Consider the following 21271-nt stretch of genomic DNA (forward strand, 5'->3'; position numbering starts at 1 on the left):
CTCTCTTTCTTCCATGGAGAGAAGGGAAAAAACAAAAGCAATACAGAACGGAACAGTGTATCTGAACTTCCGTTCCCCATGACATCCAACACTGTGGAATGTAAACACAGACGTGTGACAACAACAATCACACATCTGCAGCATGGAGGAATAAAATTCCCAACAGTGGCAACCATAAATAATCAAACCTTGTGGACCCCTGTTCCCTCAATTTTGCAGATCTACGCAGCATTTATTCCTTATTACAAACCTGCTGGTGCAAATGGGAGTATGTAGAGTGCAAGTGTTTATTATTTGCTTTAAAGAACAAATTGAAATAGAAGGCACGGTCATCCAGTGTTAAGAAATGTCTTTAGGATTTATTCTTCAATACAGTAGATGATACTACTTCTAATTACCAAAGCCGCTACTATGGTTTCCATCAGTGGAGGGGTACCTGGCCACTGAATGGAAAGGTTGTATTCTTAAATCTATAAAGACTTAGATAATACCATCTCTTAAAAACAAACGAACTAGAGTTGTCCTTTTTAAAACACTGCATGTTGAGAATGACTAATACACCAACACTTCACTGCTTTAGAGTTTCATTTAGTAGATTACACTGAAGTTTGCATTTGAGTTTAATAGCATTCGGATGATTTGCACATGTATCTGCATGTAATTATCTAGTACCTCTGCATATCATTTGCAGTATTACCTTTTTATCAAACTCTTGTGCCAGGTATGTGGAGTTGTCTCAATGTGCAGATGGGGAAGCAACTGATTTTCAAGCAAGGGCCACAGCTGAGTGGTAAAACTCATGATTAGAATGCAGAAGATTCCAGGTTTGATCCCCAACATCTCCAAGTAGGGCTGTAAAGACATATGCCTGAAAACCTGAGGAGCAACTGTCTGTGTTGAATCATAGAGCTTGAAGGGGCCTTGTAAGCTAATCGGAGGCTAAGTGTAGGAAATCCAGAGCTAGAACATTATCAACAGTTCTTCTCCCAGCCTTCTCCCAGTGCATTTAGCATGAAGCTCTGAATGGGGATTCTAACCCCATCACTTTGAAGGGTAGAATCCTCCCCACATTCAGAAACACTGCAGGTTCCTTATCCAAGGGGGATTTTTTACTGAATTCAGCTAAAGTTTATTGCCCCTGCATCACCATCACAGCTGAGCCACTGACTTTATTTCACATGCCTGAAAGTTTATGGTTCCCTAAGATGTGCACATGTATGGTATGTATGTTTGCAAACACATTGTTTCTGCCCTTTACATGCTTATGTACATAACCATGACTGAAAGATGGAACTTCCTATATTGTAGATTATATGCTTTGCACTATATTTGTATGCAAAACTGATTTATCACTGAATGGACGTTTGTTGGTAGTACTGTAGGCCCTTTATGATTTGTCTGCTGTGCCATTAATACTGTTTACCCTTAACTGCCCTGGCTAGTTTGCGAACACTAGAGGAGAGAATTCTCTCATATTTCTTTTGTCAGTTCAGCAACTTGATTGCTTCCCTTTCACATACAGGCCAGCAGAGAAAAACAAGGCTCTGTGTGATAGAGGAAGAGAGAAGTTTGCCCTGCTTGCTTGGAGTTTTCTCTGCTTGTCCATTTGAAAAAAATCATTCAAGCTGTTTTCCTTCCCTCCTGTCATCTTTGAAACCAACGCTGTACCACTTTTGATAAGGAAAGAAAAAACTACACACAGCTTGATCGCTCTTTCAATGTACATGTGGCTAAACTCTCACTATGCTTGCTTTGTCTCACATATAGGGGACAAAATATGAGCTGAGATTTCCTATCACTGTTTGCCTTGCTGTTAACAGATTGTCTTGGCTGTTCTGAGAAACAGAGCTCGAGGGGAGACAGTTACTAGTTTTGTCTCCAGAAAGAAAGAGAAAAGCACTATCTTTGATACCTTTGTGCTTCAGAACCTTTACGCACAGTTAGCTTCTCAGGTGTAATTTGGGGAATTAATTTACATATACAGTGGTACCTCTTGTTATGTACTTAATCCATTCCAGAGGTCCGTTCATAACCGGAAACTGCTCATAACATGAGGCGCGCTTTCTCTAATGGCACCTCCTGCTGCTGCTGTGCCGCCGGAGCGCGACTTCCGCTCACATCCCGGGGCAAAGGTTGCAACAAGGGGCATCTACTTCCGTAACCTGCAGCATTTGTAAGGGGGATGGTATGTAACACGAGGTACCACTGTAAGTGGGCACAGTGTTGCAAATAGGATACATGACCCCAGTCAAGCTAGCAAAAATTTATCATTTGCCTAATAATAAGTGTTGGAAATGTAATGAGACTGAAGGCACTTTCTACCACCTTTGGTGGACCTGCCCAAAGGTTAAAGCTTTCTGGGAAATGATCTATAATGAAATTAAGAAGGTCCTTAAGTGGACTTTTCCTAAGAAACCAGAGGCTTTCCTCTTGGGTATGGTGGGCCAAGCGGTGTTAAGGAAGGATAGGACTTTCTTTATGTATGCCACTACAGCAGCAAGAATTCTACTGGCAAAGTATTGGAAGACGCAAGAACTACCTACTCTGGAAGAATGGCAAACAAAGGTGATTGACTTTATGGGACTGGCTGAGATGACGGGCAGAATCCGGGACCAGGGGAAAGAGACAGTGGAAGAGGACTGGAAGAATTTCAAAATATATCTTAAAAATAATTGTAAAATTGAGGAATGTTAAGATGTCAGGGGATAAGAAGTAAAGAATTGCAGCAGTAAACAAAAAAACTTAAGAAATATTTATGAAAACGAACTAAGACAATGGACTTAAGGGTTGCTAAAGAATTATTAAATAAGGATGCAGAGATGGGGAGGTATGGGGAAGTCAAAGAAAAAAGGCTATGAACCGATGAGTATGAGGTTATAATGTGTTACATTGTTCTTTATTTTATGTGTGGAAAATTAATAAAAATTATTATAAAAAAAAAAAAAAGCAAATAGGATAGCCATGTGCCCTTCTTTATAAATGACAGTCCACGTTTTGTTGAAAGCGACCTTGCCCAGTCAACAGTCTTTCGCACTGTGGTGAGAGGTGTATTGTATTTCTATTCACATTATGGTAACTAAATTTGTAGCTATATGTATTAATTAGCATATGTATTCCCCCCCCCCCCAATTCTGTTTCTTCTTAGCCTTTTCTTTAGTGATACATTTCCTCTCAGTGTTTCTCTATCCCTGCTCCACATCAAAGGTGCTTACTGGTGCAGGTGGAGAATCTCACCTTGCTCCCGTTCTCATTCTGAGATAATGTATGTTTTGCAAGCTCAAGTGTATCTTTCTTTTCTGTTTCCAGGTCTCTGTAGTCAACCAGTTGGACATGCAAGTCATTGTCTCCAATGTTCCTCCTACTCTTGTGGAACAAAGCAAGGATCAGCTTATAGGGTAATGAAATGTGTTCATTGTCTAAACGTCTTATAGAGTCAAACCCTGGAAAGTAAGGTAAAGGTAAAGGTACCCCTGCCCGTACGGGCCAGTCTTGACAGACTCTGGGGTTGTGCGCCCATCTCACTTAAGAGGCCAGGGGCCAGCGCTGTCCGGAGACACTTCCGGGTCACGTGGCCAGCGTGACATCGCTGCTCTGGCCAGAGCCAGAGCCAGAGCCGCACATGGAAACGCCGTTTACCTTCCCGCTGGTAAGCGGTCCCTATTTATCTACTTGCACCCGGAGGTGCTTTCGAACTGCTAGGTTGGCAGGCACTGGGACCGAGCAGCGGGAGCGCACCCCGCCGCAGGGATTCGAACCGCCGACCTTTCGATCGGCAAGCCCTAGGCGCTGAGGCTTTAACCCACAGCGCCACCTGCGTCCCCTACCCTGGAAAGTACCAGTGGTTAAAATGTTACTGTTCAATCTTTCCTGAAACATCAGTGCAATAGGCAATATAAAGCTTAGAAAGAAGGGGGAAACCGAGGGAGAAGATCTAAGGCACAACATTTTGAGTTTCACTTTTGCTATTTTTGGAAAAGCACTTCCATTTGGGTGTGCTTTTGAATGCCTCGCTGACATTTCATTTGTTTTGGTCCATCCATTTCAGCTTGCCAGGTGGAACAATCTCTCCTCTTTCCCCACCCCCACTGTTCTATGGGTTTCCCCAATTCCCCATCCTCCAAGCCAATTCTGAACCCCCAGGGAGGGGTTCAAATATACCCCCAGGGCGATATATAAATTCAATAAATAAATAATAAATAAATAATAAATAAATAAAACACCGGGGGAGGAGAGAGAGCAGAAAGCCCCCCCAGCACTAGCAGAAGACCATTCTACTAGCAGGACTCATAAGTTGAATCTGACCCTTGGTACAGATTTTGTTTTTAAATCACTGCCATTTAATGAGAAAACAGGATGAAATGGACTTAGGAATAGGCACGTGCAAAATTGACATGGATGGGAACTAGATTGAGGCATCCATCCCTACTTGGAAGGGAATCAGAAAAGGTAGCAAGTACACCAGGAAATTCCACATATATCCTCACCTTGCTGACCCTGTGAAAGAAATTCCACAATCCAGTCTTTTCAGTCAATTAATTACATTTATATAAATGTGGTTATTATCAAAATCTCTCAAGACATATTTTTTTTGGAAGCACTGAAGGCAATGTAAGATTACCATACTTAAAATTTTCTTCTTTAACAAAAAAAAGCACTCCTTGTTAAAAACCATCTTCCATTTTTATTCCTTCCCTATTATAATAATAATAATAATAGTAGTAGTAGTAGCACATCAGAACAAAATGAACCTCAAACAAATTAAAGAAATGTGCTCTTAACCCACAGTTCCCACGTATTAAAATTGATCCTCAGTGATAAATAAAGTGCGGGGGTTTTTATTAATGCACTGATTAAACCAACAACAACTTGTAGCTCTACTTAAAGGTATTAGGATTTTATGATTTATTTCTATGCCAAGAATTATTTTATTCATTCTTCAACAAAGCAACAATAAATTACACCACAAGGAGAACAATTACTTCTGGTTAACATCTCTGATGAAATCAAGGAGACTACTCTTTAGCTTATTTACCATAAAAGCACTGGTGATCATTTCCCATTTCAATGCAGATATGTTGTTTTGGCTGTGAGACCAAAGATCATTTAATTTTAGAAAGCATCTCATTCTGGCTATTGTTCTGTTACTATAACAGGATGCATACAATAGTCCTTCCCACAATCCATCTTTTAACAGCTTACTATTTTATAATGTTTATTCATTAAAAAAATTGAGTTGTGTGACAGTGCCATGCTTTATAGGGGCCCCGTGACAATGGATCAAAATAATATTGTTTAATAAAATGGGGTTATTAAAATTGTTGGTTGGTAAAATCAAAAGCATATTATTAAACATGGGTGTAGCCAGTCATATGCAGAGATATCTGTGCTGCTTATCACGAACTGTGTCACAAGAGAGCCCACCTATTTGGGACACTCACCTAGCACTCCAGGAAGAAAGCACAACAGCAACACAAGTGTGGTGTTAACAGCTTTAAGTGCTGTGCTTTCAGTACTCAGGAATTACCATGTCCCTCAGCAAGGGAAATGCAAAGGTGATTACATAATGACTGTGTGTACAACAAATGAGTAATTCATTCATCTCTCACAAAACTGAAATGCCCGTGGTCTCAGCACAGTGGGCCTAATCCAAGCATACACAACTGAAATAGCAAGTTGTTAGCAGATTGACTTATGCTTAATTTACATGTGCACACATATCTTAGCATAAGTGTTTACAACGATGGGGATCTTTAATCTGGAGACAGTGGTTTCATTCTAGTGGTTATTGCACCATGTCACTGCTGCTTGAGAAATGTCAATACCTGCCTTGCCTGCTTGGAGGAGTTAGCAAGAGTCCATAAATATCTAATTACATGTGTTTAAATGCTTATGTACAAAAAATGGCAGAGAATTAATAAAATGGCCTTGCGGCTTGAGATGTCACTACAAAATTTGAAAACATCAAGATGTTATTTTAACTAAGAAAAGGGTGCATATTTATGCACATTGCTCCTAAACTATGCATTTTTATATGTCACCTTCATGGTTGCAGAACTGTGTTGGAAAGTTAGGAGAAGTATTTTGTTACACATATTGTTTTGAGAACTGCAAATTAGTAACCAAAATTAATTCCTCTCCATCCCAACCAAAGGGGTGAATTAGAAGTGGAGTACAAAATGGCTCAGTTACCCCACTTGGCTCAAAAGGTCACCAGAATTAAATTTACATTTGCAGCTATGTTTGCAGAAGCCTGTAGATATGTTAGTGTCTTCATCTTGGCTGTTCAGGCTAATGTAAATATTGCTGGCAACTCAGAAATCCATTTTTGTGTTTGTGCCTGGGCATTTATAGGCAAGAAATATTTTCCCAATTATGGACTGACCTTCCTCCCCCTTCCCTCTGCATTACTTCTAAAGGAATGTTTATAACAAAAAATGAAAATACACAATTTCAACATTTGGGAGTTAAAATTAGGTATTATGGCTGCCTGTGACTTTTACAATGAGCTACGGTGCTGTATCCTATGACATTTCATAAGGCTTTACAATATCTATTTTGGAATGAAGAATTAATATCTTCAAATCCTTATCTGACATACGTATGCTCAGCCTTTGATCCTCCACTGGGATTCCTGGATTCTAGACAGCATGGTGAAGATCTTGAAGCAAATCTCAATATACAGTGTTAGGGCTTTGTTGGGTCTATTATAATAATCTCTCTGTAAATTTCAGTTTTCAGTGCAGTGTGTGTGTGGGGGGGGGATCAGTATAATGAAACATTAATACTTCCATTTGTCTTTTCATTTTGGAAAAATGAATTAATAGCTGTAGCTCTGTTGGAGGAAGAGTCTGTACTTTTAACTGTGTCGTTAAGATCAGGATCCTTGTGCCAAATTTTGTGGACCCCACATTCACATCCAATGGTGCAGCAGAATTCAGTGCATGAACTGAAATGACAGTACAGCACATATGTGCCAAATTTTTAAGGGGCTGGTGTCCCTTAGGCCTCCCCGCCCGCCTGGTAATTTTCTTATGGGGGCCCAGTCCCCTTAATATTTCCCCCCGCCGGCCTGTTTTTCCACCTCCCTCTCTCCTTCCCTCAGTTTGCTGCCTCTGTTTCTGGCTTGTCTCCAGGAGGAACAAGAGGGATGCAGCAGTAGCCATGGGCATAGGCAGGTTTATGGCATGTGCATGTCCTGGTTCCACATCCCTCTTTCTCCTGCTCACTCGTTTGCTCCATACCTGTGGCTTGGTATTGAGCAGCCCTGCAGGAGAGCATGGCCAGGCAGGCGAGCCAGTGGAGACGGCGTCCTCCAATGGCAGGGATAGTGGCCCCTTTGGAGGACATCCCCCAAACTACTACAGCCTGAGCATTGATGAGCACACCTGGCCAGCGGGCAGCAGCACGCATTGGAGAGGTGGGAGCATGGTTGGGGGAAGGCAGCTGACCGAGGGAACGAGGGAGAAAGGAAGGCAGCCACCACCACCACCAACCGCCTGTACTCACTGCACTGAACTGGGCATGCGCCGACGTGACCCCTGGCTGAGAAGTAGTGTAGCACAATGAGGAGGCAGCAGCAGGTGGCGAGGCGAGGTAGTGGGGGGCCAGGCAGGGCAAGATGGGCCTGCCCCCCAGCGTTTTGTTCAAGAAGGCCAATTTAACTGACAGAGCCATTTTTTTGCAACCTGTTGCTGCTACTCTGGCATACTGGCCTGCCTCTCCCGACCTGTTAGTTGCAGGAAGAGTTAAAGCTGTTTGTGTTGTTGCTGGCAAATTCCACAAGGAAGAGTAGCAATAATGTGGGTTGTCGAATTAAAGGAGAGAGACGTTGAAGGAAAGAACCCTGTGGGGTGTAGAGAGGAAAGGGGGTGGCTAAGCAAATGAACTGGAGGTGAAAGAGAAAAAGAAAAAGAGGTTTAACAGAATACAGGTGTTCAGTAGTTTTAAAGAAAGAGGACATGATATGTACTATAGGCAGAAAAAAGTGGTTAATCTATGCAAGTGAAGAGCGAAAAAGGAAGCTTGACAAATGACTGTTGAAAAGAAAGCAACAAGTTAAAATGGTAACAGAAATCACCTCCTGCAGTTAATGTAGCTACGTGGACCTCCTGAGGTAATAAAAATATGAAGATGGCACTCATAGTGATTTGAGTTGCGCACCCCTGCTTTAAAGTGTAGAACTGCATGCATGAGGAAGAGGATGTTTATGCACGGTGGAAAGAGAAACAGAATCTCCCTCCCTGGGGAGAAGCAGCCCCCTGAGGTTTGGTTAAGTACAAAGGAGGAGGGAGAGAGAAAGACGCAAGCTGAGGGGAGAGAAATGTAGAGGGTGCCTTGCCTCTGAAAGGTGTTCTGCTAGCTGCAGAAATAAGAGATGTTGATACAAAGACAGAAGCAAAGGCAGCATGCAGAGCTGATCTCCTGGAAAGCACTGCTGTATAATTGTAATGCAAAAATGGAGGAAACAACTGAAGGAAAGGGCAATAAATAAGTACAACTTTATTCATTTTCCTACAAACGAATGCACAGCAAGGGTGGGCATTGAAAATCCATTGCATTCCAAAAGTTAGGTAAAGAAAAATAACAATAGCTGAGTGCCTGGTTTAGGTAACACAGAGAGTTAATTGGCTTTGCACTGTGTTCTCCACAAGTGGAATGGAAAAATGGGTAGAAGACAACAAATCCTTTCTTGTTTTTCAAGCCAGTGTAGCACCTATGAGCAAACATGAACTCATAGAAGTGGCCTTCTATGTAGGTGGGATGCTTTTAATGTATTTCTTTTTCCTCCTCTTGTTTTTAATATATTTATGTGGGGTTTACTGTATTTTTGTTTGGTTGCCCTGGGCAAGATAAAGTGAGAAGAAGAAGAAGAATGGCTTTCCCTGTCATTCTCTGTTTTGGAGGAAGAGTCACAGCTGGATAGGGAAGGGTTAACTAGTATGTCTCCAGCTGTGGCCCCTACACACACACACACACACACACACACACACACACACTTAAAATGTTCCCCTTGAGTGAGTTAGGCTTTAGAAAAGCACACATTGATTGGGTGGATCTCTGTGGGTATTGCAGAAAACCTCTTTTTTAAAAAGCCTAATATTTATAGGGATGTGATCTTTTTGAAAATTGCAGCTGGGGCATTAAAATCAACTCTTGCACTCTGAGAAAGATTATTATTCATTCAATTTTATCCTACCCTTCCTCCTAAGGAACCCCAGGAAAGTACCCCTTCCCCCACCCCCAAAAAATAGTGTTGAAAAAAACCACTTGCAGGAGTGTGTGCATGTGTGTGGTTGTGATGCCTTGTGTGCATATGTGTGTTTGCCACGTGTGCATGATTGTGGCACATGTAGCAGTGTGTGTGTGGTGCCATGTCCAAGACAGTTTTTCTCATGTGCAGATGTGCCCCCCCACACATCCTGCTTTAGATGTTTTTGCGCTACAACAGAACCAATATTGCCTAAAGTTGATGGTCCCTAAAATCATTCAGGTTTTTAAATTTTTGGACAAAAATAAGTGCATAGATGTGCTACTCTATACTGGAAACAGTGCAGTTGTGGTTGGCAGAGTTTCATCATATTTCTCATATATATATGCCATTTTTGAGATTCCGGGATGCTTCATATACCTTATCTCTGTCATCTTTACAATCCACATTAACCTCTGCTTCTCTTTCTGTGGCCATCATGACTATGTTGGATGCCTCTGAATGCCACTTTCTGGGATACATAAGTGAGAGATTGATGTTCTCAAGACCTACTTTCAGGCTTCCCCTGGACATCTGGTTTGCCATTGTGAGAATACTGGACTATTTGGGCCACCATCCTGATCCAGCAGATCTCTTCTTATTTCTCATTTTTTTCTTCTTCTCATCTCTTATTCTTGTTGAGTTCAACAGCAACAGCACACAAGCAAGGCTTTCACACTAAAAAACCAACAACACATAGCCTTCATCAAGATGCTGCTTTTCATTCCATATTTATAGAATAACCATACTGAGAGGATTTTGCATTATGTCTAGAGCCATACAATTACAGTGGTACCTCGGGTTAAGTACTTAATTTGTTCCGGAGATCTGTTCTTAACCTGAAACTGTCCTTAACCTGAAGCACCACTTTAGCTAATGGGGCCTCCCACTGCTGCCATGCTGCCGGAGCACGGTTTCTGTTCTCATCCTGAAGCAAAGTTCTTAACCTGAAGCACTATTTCCGGGTTAGTGGAGTCTGTAACCTGAAGCATATGTAAACTGAGGTACCACTGTATGTGTATTTTTCAAACAAACAAAAATGTACAAAATCATTGCCTTAGTTTTCTTAACACTTGTGTAGACATTTCAGATGTTAGGTTTTTTTAAAGGAAAAAATCATTAATATTCACCTTCCATCGCTATCACATTTCAGCAAAGACTCTCCTCCTGCAAGAGAGGGGAGTGGTTGTGGTCGGGAGCCAGACTCCACCTCAAGTGGGGGGCGTTAGCCCCCTGCCTCCCACTCACCTGGCTGGCGCCCACGCCCACGGGCAGGTACCCAACCAGGTGCCTGCGAGGGGGCATGTTTAGCAGCCTAAATTGCTGCGGCACCAGCCTTCCGGCCTCACTTTTCGTCGTCCCATCATGAGTCATCAGCTAGGAGTCATCACAGTCGTCATCGCAGGGAAGAGCCACGAGGTTTGGAGTCGGGGGGGGGGGTCTGTGTGTGTGGAGGCTGCCTGGTTCCTGGCTTGCCTTTTAACTTTAGGAGGCTTGCGTGCGCTCATTGCTTTACTGCTTTTAAAAACCCAGGCATCCAGGTTTGCTTTGCTGTGTCCTCTTTTCCGTGTAAAAACCTACATTTAACCTTCTATTTCCCCTCACTCCTGGTGCTTGATTGGTTTGTGCGGTCTGAGTGCGAATTACCTTTCTTAAGCTGCAGGTTGTTCCCTTGCCCAGCACGTGCCCCCAGCAAGCTCTGAGTGTGAGTGTGGCTCCCTCGTCTCCTCGCTTTCCTTCCCCTGCCTCTGCCTTGGTGGCTGTGCGTTTTATTTTTAATTTTTGGCCAGGGTGCTTGTACATTTTTCCCCTCTATTGCCCTTGCCTGTCCGATTACGTGGCTGGTCTGGGTAACTGAGTGGGTTTGCCTTACATTTTAATTTGTTGGCCAGGGTGCTTGTGCGTTTTCCCCCTCCATTGTCCTTGAGAGCCTGGATAGCTTAGTTGGTTAGAGCATGGTGCTGACAATGCCAAGGTTGCAAGTTCGATCCCTGTATGGGACAGCTGAATATTTCTGCATTGCTGGGGTTGGACTAGATGATCCTCAGGATTCCTTTTCCTGTTCCTCTCTAATTTTAAGTTGTGTGTGTGTGTGCTTGCAGCGTGCGTTTGTGCCTGCTGTTTATTGATTTATTACTCTTCTAGCGTGGGTTTAATTTACCCTGCCATCCCTTCCATAGGTACCACTTAAATCGGGAGCCCCCTGTAAAATTTTAAAGGCTGCCGGGGCTTGGAATAGACTGTGCGCTTAAACCTCATCCCTCTTGGTTTCTCTAAGCCACACCCCCCCCCCTTCGCTTGATGTTTGGGGGAAGAAATAAGGCAAGGCTTGGGGTGGACAATTCAGGGTTTCTGATCAGGGAACCATTCCTCAGCACTGCACGTTTATACGTTTAGAACCTTTGAAGGTGTGCCTTTGCCTGGTTCTTGACATTGGCTTCACTTGCCAGTACAGGCTCCCTAAAGAAAACCGCTTTTAAACAACAACAGCAAAAAAGGTTACGGCTTATAGTACCTTACTGAAAAGTCCAGGTTAACCCATGGTTTATATTTCCACTTCATTTTGGCTCACTGTAAAGGACAGCTATTTTCCTTTTCTTCTTGTCCGGCATGTTCATTTTACTCCCTCCACCCCTCCTGCCTCCCAACTCCCCCCCCCCACGCTTTTAAAGGAAAAAATCATTAATATTCACCTTCCATCGCTATCACATTTCAGCAACTCCTAAATTGCTGAACAGAATAGCTGTTTGCTACATTATTACAATGTTTGAAGTTCATGCAGTCATTCCTGTAACTCCTGTAAATCCCCTTTTCATTAGATGCAGCATGTAGCAAATGCCCACAGAGATACTATTCTGAAATGTATATATGCCTTTGTGTATAATGAATATGAAAAGCATGGCTTTTGTTAGTAGTTTCTTTCTGTCAGGTTAAGTTTCAGAGGAAACAGGACAGAGGCATACTGTTCATTGGATCAGTCTGAAAACAATTCATTGATCTGTATATTGAGATTTTCAGTAGTGAGGTTTGTACCCAAGATGATTGTATGGTTAGAATAATCAGTGTCAAGCCCTTTTAAAACAATAAATGAAATTCAGAGAATATTGTGAGGAACAGCACATATTGATCTGAACTGGATTAGTTTTCTGCCATTCCTAGTACTATGCTGCTGCAGTTTTGCTTATCTTGTCCTTAGAGTAGTTTATATATTTTGTCATAGCAATTTTGGAGTACTAAAAGACACCTCTTTCCAGTGCAGAATGGATGCATGAACCATGAGGATTACCCTTCTCAGAGTTTCCAGATTAGAACTGAGAAAGGAAAGATGGGGCAGTTGCAGTCTTTAAGAGGCCCAAGAGAGATTCCTAGTGTTGCTTAAATTGTGGGCAAGGCTCTTACAGGTTTCTTGGACAAGAGAACCTGGGAATCCCATCTTAAAGTGGGGATATAAATATAATGGTTGTTCTTTGAAGTATCCCCAAGTAGGGATGTACAGTACAAAGGTACCTCAATCTGTTCATTCACACTTCGATCCAGTATTTTCTATTATTGGTTTATTTTACACAAGTCTTCTGTTACATCATTTGCTGATGTGGAAATACATTTATTTATTTATTTTACTACTATTGTAGCACACAGTAGACATGCATATATCAGTCATCAGCATTTACAAACCAGTTAACTTCCCTATGGGTTCCCTTTCAAAGTTTAATGAATCTAATCCTAACCATATCTACTCAGACATACATCCCATTGAATTCAACTGGGCTTACTCCAGTATGAGGCAAGCTAGAACTGAAGGCTTGTGTCCTTGATTCAGCATAAATTTATTCCTGTTTCATTTCCCTTGCTCAGATATAAGGGAAGAAAATAAAAAAATTCCTTCCAGTAGCACCTTAAAGACCAACTAAGTTAGTTCTTGGTATGAGCTTTCGTGTGCATGCACACTTCTTCAGATACACTGAAACAGAAGTCACCAAGACCCCTCCCCACCTTCTCACTATATAGAAGGGTCTGGTGACTTCTGTTTCAGTGTATCTGAAGAAGTGTGCATGCACGCGAAAGTTCATACCAAGAACTAACTTAGTTGGTCTTTAAGGTGCTACTGGAAGGAATTTTTTTATTTTGTTTTGACTATGGCAGACCAACACGGCTACCTATCTGTATATAAGGGAAGGACAGTTTTGCATCCTGTTGATATTTTTTGCTCTTTGTGTTTTGGCTTGTGTGAATTACTGTGGACATAATAAATATTTTACAGGCATGTCCCTTTGGTCATTGTAATGCCACTTGTAAAAGTGTTTGTAATGCAACATTATATTTCATAAATGAGTATTTTATGCAGAAGATGGTTGTGTGTATGCATTTGCTGAAACAATGCTCAAGCTAGTCTATGTTTTAAATATTTGTAGGAAACAGGGTTTTGTGTTTGACAGCTAGAAATCCTCAGATTTTAACTGAGGAGCACAGATAAAATCAACAGGGGACAACAGGTCACTTATTTCCATGTGAAAAGAACAATCATGAATGATGCACTCTATTTTTAAAAGGTTACAATCATTCAATGATACTTACTTCTGAATAGACATGGTTAGAATTGCATCCTTAGTGTCTATAGACTGCCTCTAGAAACAAACAACTTTGTTGCATATAAAATTAGCAAACAGCACTTCAGGAAAAAGAAAAGCAATGAGGCCCCTGTTGGGACAGCACCAATTATACATCAATGAATATGTAAATAACATAAATTACAAGGCAATTTACATATCTCTTTACAATGCTGCATTAAAAAAAACAACACCTTTCATCATATAAAAAAAAACTGAGGTGAAAAACCTTCATAACAAGTCCATGTGATGATGGGGGTTGTGGATTGAATGGGTGAGTACAAGGAAATCTGCTTTGTAGGCCCAAAGATTGCTCTGACATCTCTATCTCAGAGAATCCAAAGACGAACATAGCAAAACGTTGAACAGTAACAAACCACTCAACTCCCAGACCTGTTAGTCAACTGTATAAAGGACAGAAAATGTATGTACCCTGTAGAATGGGTAGCTAACTTTTTACCCTCCAGATATTGTTGGATATAACAGGCATAGGCAAACTTGGCCCTCCAGATGTTTTGGGACAACAATTCCCATCATCCCCGACCACTGGGTAGTTAGCTAGGGATCATAGGAGTTGTATTCCCAAAACATCTGGAGGGCTGAGTTTGCCTATGCCTGGACTAGAACTCCCATCATCCCTGATTATTAGCCACCCTAGTCAGATGTTGGAGTCCACAACATATTGAGGGCCAAAAGCCAGCTACCCCTGCTCTTTGGACTCAAAAAAGGGATAAAGAACAAATGGTTGGAAAATAGTATCAAGAAGAAGAAGATGCACCTCTCATTAATGGTTCAGAATGCACTTAACCCCTTTCAGGCTGGCTGAAGCACTGAAAAAGGTCAGTATTTCATCAACATGAAATCCAGAATATAGGCATTGTTTTAGCCTTCCCCCCCACCATATGAATCCTCCTGACTCTTGAGTTTGTCCCCTGAGACCCTTTTCTTTGTTCCTCTTCACATCTGAAGTACGGCAAGTCAGCACAAGGGTCTTTTTTGTGGTAGTCTCGTGTCAAAAGAATGCCCTGCTGAATGAAATCTTGCCTTCCAATAAACAGCTAAAACCTACTTTTTTCAAGTGTTTCAGCTGCTACTTTTTCAACAATGACAAAATCCAGTTGTTGCTGTTTTTCTATTGACTTGATTTTTACTGTTTTGGTTTAATTTACAGTTCTTTGGAGTTTGTTATACTGTTTAAATTTTCCACTGCATTGTTGTTGTTGTTTTGCTTTGAACCCCCTTTAAGAAGAGCATAGATGTGCATTTAGATACGTATCAGTGCAGAGGCCTGTTTCTGTGGATAAATCTCACCTGCTAGATTCAGGACAATTTTAAACTGTGTTTTCTATGTCCCTGATACAGTGTGTATTTGTGCAGCTACGTTGCTTAAGCTATCTTGCAACAGTTTTGTCAGTTTCTATATAATGCCTGTGGTTTAACTGCAGGCCTGGTTTTTGCTTGTTTGTTTTATCATCCTGTGGTAAACCTGTCAGCTCCATACCCTGATTGCAAAGCTTACTATATTTCTTGAGGAATACTAGATACACTGCTACCTGCTATGTTATGTCATCTTGTATGTATCAATGAAATATTCTACTGCAACTCATCGTGGGCATATTTTGTGTGTGAGAGAATTTATTAGCCTTCTATGAAGAGGTGAAACTGACTCCTATATAATGCTAACAGTTTTATTTGGAAAATACCATTGGAATTTCCCCAAAGCCATTTAAAACTCAAATGCTATCATAAATACACATTAGTAGTGTTATGGGCACAATGCTAGTGAGAGCTGCTTCTTTGTTGCTACAGTTTTCCTTAGGAGTTTTGCACTTAAAAATACCTGGGTTTTAGGGTCTATGTGTTTTTTACCATTGGGCTTCTCTCTCTGTCTCTGTCTCTGTCTCTCTGTAATGAACATGTCAGTTAGTCACAGAAGATGTTTCTATTATATTCCGTTTTCAGGATTTTGGAACGCTATATTCAAGACCAGATTCCTGGCGCAAGGGTTGTGGTAGAATCCATTGGTGCTCGCAGATACGGAGATGGCTATTCAGAAGAAGACTATTCAAAATCCGATCTTATGGTCTACGCAATTGACCCTCAAACAAACCGTGCTATAATGAGGAACGAGCTTTTCAAGTATGTATTCCATCATGTCATTGTAGCATTATCTCTGTGGTCAGCACTGTGAATATCAGGTTGGCAGAATGGTTATTTTAGTTACTGACTTGACCACATTGCTTAGCAAAATTAATACCCCTCTCTCCTTTTGCACCGCACTGTGATTTCATGCACACCATTATGTACCTATAAGCTGTTGATATATGTATATAATATTTATAGCTACGTTGCACATAAGGCTCATTGGAAAGTTTTGAGTACCCATGTAGTGCTGCTGTCTCATACAACACATTAGGATTTGAAACTAGATTTATCTTGACTCAGTGTCATTTCAAGGTTGCCCTTCCAGTGCAGATGTAGAAATATATATTTCTCATTCGCTACCTAGCTTTTGGGCAGGGGAAAGAAGCATATATCTAGTTTTTCCCACCAGAAACAGAAAGATTGCTCTGTTTGGTTTTTTTCCAGATGGACTAGATGCCAGGGCTCAGAATGAGGAAGAACATAGGCTTAGTTTTCTCAAGCAGCTGAGCATTATTGAGGCTTCATGGGATTACAGTGCACAAAGGAGACTGACTCATGCTTTCTGAACCTATCCTCCTCTCTTATGTCCTCACCACTCAATCTGTACACCTCTTACCTTTTATAAAGATAACTTCTGCAGCAGGAAGCCTATCATAAGGAGATTGGCTCCATATGTAATTTAGAATCCTGGACAATATAAACCATGAGACAATGAGGACACAACAGAAGGGGAGAGACAGAAACTGCAATAGCACTCTCTTCTTTTTCATAACTATAATCACATGTGAGGGGACACTCAAACAGGACTCTGAAGGTGAACTGAACCTGTATCTGGATAACTGGTAGAGGCTCTCATGACAGAATGCTCTTCCATATAAAGCATTCTCTGTAACTAGAAAACTAGAAGTCAGGGAGAAAAGCTTAGCCTGGCCAATGGGAAAGTCATTTTTTCTCCTCAATAATGCCCTAAATGAAGTACAATATTTTACTAATAAACACGTTTCTGTCTGCAGTTTTGATCAACGTATTTTCTCCTAATATAATGCAGTTTGTATGCTATTTTCACTAATATATACTCATTTATTCACACATTACTTCTAATATTTGCATTTTTGTAAACATTGGTTGGAGAACTGTATTGCAAAGGACAGAATGAATTTTGTTCTCAGTTTGCATATCATTTTGGAAAGTGTAAAATTGGCTTCAAATGTGAACCGAATTGAATTTCTCTCCTCTCTACACCACGAATATTCCTATTCACAAACTTTGTCTGGGATCTTCAGCAGTTGTATGAATGACGCAGTCAGCAAGCTAAGGACTTTTGCTGCAATGAGTGTGCATGTGTTGGTTCATTCATTTGTGAAGACTGCTATTTTTCATCTCTATTCCAAAAACTTTTTCATCTGTTGCCTTGTATTTGTGGAAAGTGGGAGATCATTATTCTTTCTCCAAACCCCCTCTGGTGCCTGCTGCTGCTTTGCATATATTTTATTGTATCTCTTCTCCCCGAAGGAGAGTCAGGTCACAGTGCTCCATGATGGAATGAGGCAATCTGTCAGTCATATGTCCATGAAGCAAATACCTATGGGCTGCCTTATGAATTGTGATTCGTTAGAGGAATCTTATTCTCCTGAGTCCCAAATCTTGTGTGGATAAATTATAGCACAAGTGAGATAGAAAAGCATGTGGCTGTTAAGAAGAGGTATAGTGAATAGGTTCATCATAGGTGGTGTGAGTTAGAAATAGCCACAGAAAAAGAGAGAAAATTAATTTATAGACTAATATTATATTAAGGTAAAGGTAAAGGTACCCCTGCCCTTAACAGGCCAGTCTTGACAGACTCTAGGGTTGTGCGCTCATCTCACTCTAGAGGCCAGGAGCCAGCGCTGTCCGCAGACACTTCCGGGCCACGTGGCCAGCGTGACAAGCTGCATCTGGCGAGCCAGCGCAGCACACGGAACACCGTTTACCTTCCCGCTGGTAAGCGGTCCCTATTTATCTACTTGCACCCGGGGGTGCTTTCGAACTGCTAGGTTGGCAGGCGCTGGGACCGAGCAGCGGGAGCGCACCCCGCCACAGGGATTCGAACCGCCGACCATGCGATCGGAAGTCCTAGGCGCTGAGGTTTTACCCACAGCACCACCCGCGTCCCTAATATTATATTAACAGGTAGCAAATATACAGCCTGACAGTGGTAAAGGTTTGAACATACAGAACAAAACAAGAAAACATAATATTTATTCTGTAGTTTCAAACCTCTTGATTGGTTCCCCCTTTCACATGCAGATATACATACACACTCAAAAAAGAAGGGCTGGATTCAGTCATCAGTTGCATTCACACAGCTATCACTTAAGACAAGATAGTTATTTGCACTCATGGTGAGATGTCTTAATCTGCATTTTCTCAGTTCTGTGTTTGTATGCAGGAATATTATCCCTGTGCAAATTTGTCCCACGTTGTAGTATTTCAGTCTCTAGTCATTCTTTTATCCTGCTATGTCCTCTTTTTCTGTCCTAAAAGTCATAGTTAATCATGCACTCAACAGGATATTTTATTAGAATCGCTCTTTGGTTTCAATTTATTCAATGGAATGAAGACAATTTCTGAAATACAGGGTTTCAATGATCCTGTGAAGCTTGCCTAGAGATCTGCTAGTTTACAGATCTCACTGCCTTTCTAGTAAGCTATGTAACCAACAGCCTCAGAATGGGTGTTTTGTTTTGTTTTGTTTTAAGCCCAGAGCCAGGCTGGTACTCTTCTCTGGCTCAAGACATTTTCCTTGACACGTACACAAAGCCCACTCACATCATGCTTCTGTAGATGGGTCAGTTGGCTGATAGTCCTTTAGATCGGCTACCTACATGGCTGCAGAACAGTCTCCTGATTAATTCTTCCTCTCATAATATGGAGCCAGGAAAAGACCCTTAGTTTTGGGGTTTGTTTTTTTTTTGTAGTTTCTGGCGTGTTGTTTCTGGCATGTTAGTTTGATAACTACTCTGCAAGGATGATCCACACGATCACAACCACCACACAATTTCTGGTGCTCCAGAAAGCTTCACCAGTGCAGCTGCTCCTGTCACAATCTATACCTGGAAATGGAAACACCTTTGTTGCACACATTACGCAGTTGTTCTTTTAAGCTTCATATGCACAAATTGCATAAATCACTGGTGATACTTCAGCAGTTGGACCAACTCTTTTTTTAACACCTCCCGTCACTGGCTGGCAACTCTACTTTCCTTTTGGACTATGAGAGGCTATTCCATATGACTTCTGTCAGTCTTCTGTGACTTCCTCTTCTTAGCTGCATAACTATAACTGAACAACTAAGAATAAACAAGCCAGGAACTAATAAACTGACTATACAGCTACATTTTCTTATTGTGAATCAGAACACCCAAAGAGCTGCAGCACCCAATAGCCTAGATGTTTTACTCTCAAGTAAATGTACACAGGATCACAGCACATATTTAAAAAAGAACTGTTTCTATACCATCAGCACTAACAGCAGCCTCAGCTTTGTGTAATTTTTAGAGATTTAGCATCTTGTGTTAATTGGTTGTTCTCTCCAACCCTCTACCCCCCTCCCCCAAGACAGGTCTGAGGAATCATCTTGTATCATTTTTCCTTCATTTAATATACAGACTTTGTACTAAAGAAGGTTAACATGAAAAAAAAAGTTAAGAAAGTGTGTGGTTTCTTGTTTTGAACAGCTACCGATTAACACTGGCTTAGAAGCAACCTAATTAAACAATTTTCTTATGCTTGCACAGTCAGCCTTTTCCCCCTCTCTTCAAAAGCTTTATAAAATTTAAATCAGCAAAATCCTAGGGAATACTACCTTGGCTTTGGGGTAGAGGTGAATGAGTGTCAGCTTAGCAAAGTAAAGGGGGGAAATGAAGTGAGAGTTTCAATCTGAAGCATTAACATGTTTTAGCTTGTGGCTGGGAACCTCCAGAGGTTTGGTTCAGATAAACTCAGATTCTTATCCTAATCTCCAAAGCTACTCCAGCTGGTACTTTCCATCACCTAATCCTGCTGTAAGAAGCTTTGAAGGGGATTCTGTGACCTTTCTTACCCAGCAGATCCTGCAGGGGGATCTTAGAGATGGCTTTCATTGTCCTTTGGAAAAGTAAGCTGGGTTCTTCAGACACCTGTTTTTTCTTCTTTCCATGCCTCATGGAAAGGAATGTCCTTCGGGGAATGGAGAACAGCAGAAAGAATGTGTTTTGGGGGCAAGAGAATGGGGAGAGGTAAATAAAGGACACAAGCCCTGGGTTGTATCTCTCTCCTCCCTTCATGGGCTTTTATATCCTCCCATATTTCCTGGTTCTCAGCAAAGCATAGTTTATGCAACCCACTTTTGTCTGCAGACCAGAACTGGAGATCACAATTTTTTAAAAAATCTTGACTATGCAAACAATAGTTTGCCCACTGTGGACAAAATGTGGCTGTATGACAGTAAAGAGAAACTTAGATGTGGCTATGCAGATGTCCTGTTCCTACCAAGAGAGGAGTGAGGGGGCTCAGTTTCATAATATACTTGGGGCAGGACAGCTGTCCAGCAAGACCAAAAAAAACCCAAATTCTTATGGCAACATTTCTGAAAAAAGCAAGAGAGCTGTCTAGTCACATCAGGAGGCTTGAGCTGGTCTGTTGTAGCAGTTAGGCAGCAAGTTTTAAATAGCCATAGTCAATATATTTGCATTTTTTTTACAAACATATATGTGCTTAAAGCAGTTCCATAATCCAGAGAACATATTCATGATTCTTCTTCTTCCCAAGCTGGGTTTAGGGATGGGACTCCTCAGGCTGACAGGTATACACTGTGTCTTCTGATCTGAATATTAGTTCATAAAGTTGGCTATGGTTTCCTATTTCAGTATATCAACAGTCTATAGTCACTGGATATTAGGTGATTGTTTCACTTCTCATTAATTGAAGTGCTCACACAGAATGAACCTGCATAATTTTATCTGGTATTCTTGGCTGCAACTCCACATACTTGGAAGGAAGTTCCATTGATTTCAGTGACATTTTCTTCCAGTTAAGTGTGCAAAGTCTTGTGATCAATTATATAATTGCAGTTTTGAACTGAGTGCTGACTTGAGAGTGTCCTGAAGATGCATATGAAGTTATTTGCCAGAGTAACTCCAGTTGTGTGCTACATTGCAATTCCATTACTAGTACCAGGAAAAGGTCACTGTTAGGTACCAAATATTAGGTGCCTGCATTATCTTCTACAAACACGAGAGACAGAGAAAATTTC

The 21271-nt window shown here is 41.3% G+C and overlaps 1 protein-coding gene across 19 annotated transcripts in view; it reads left to right on the plus strand.

Annotated features, from left to right (window-relative positions):
* Positions 1–21271, plus strand: part of PCDH15 (protocadherin related 15) — a 647566-nt gene that overhangs the window by 590604 nt on the left and 35691 nt on the right. For all 19 annotated transcript variants that reach the window (XM_079976223.1, XM_079976213.1, XM_079976221.1 and 16 more), the window contains 2 exons: positions 3307–3395; positions 15817–15993. In XM_079976223.1, the coding sequence (XP_079832349.1) occupies positions 3307–3395; positions 15817–15993 (266 nt within the window). The remainder of the gene's footprint in view (positions 1–3306; positions 3396–15816; positions 15994–21271) is intronic.

The sequence above is a fragment of the Podarcis cretensis genome (assembly GCF_951804945.1).
Source record: "Podarcis cretensis genome assembly, chromosome: 5".
Classification (NCBI taxonomy): domain Eukaryota; kingdom Metazoa; phylum Chordata; class Lepidosauria; order Squamata; family Lacertidae; genus Podarcis; species Podarcis cretensis.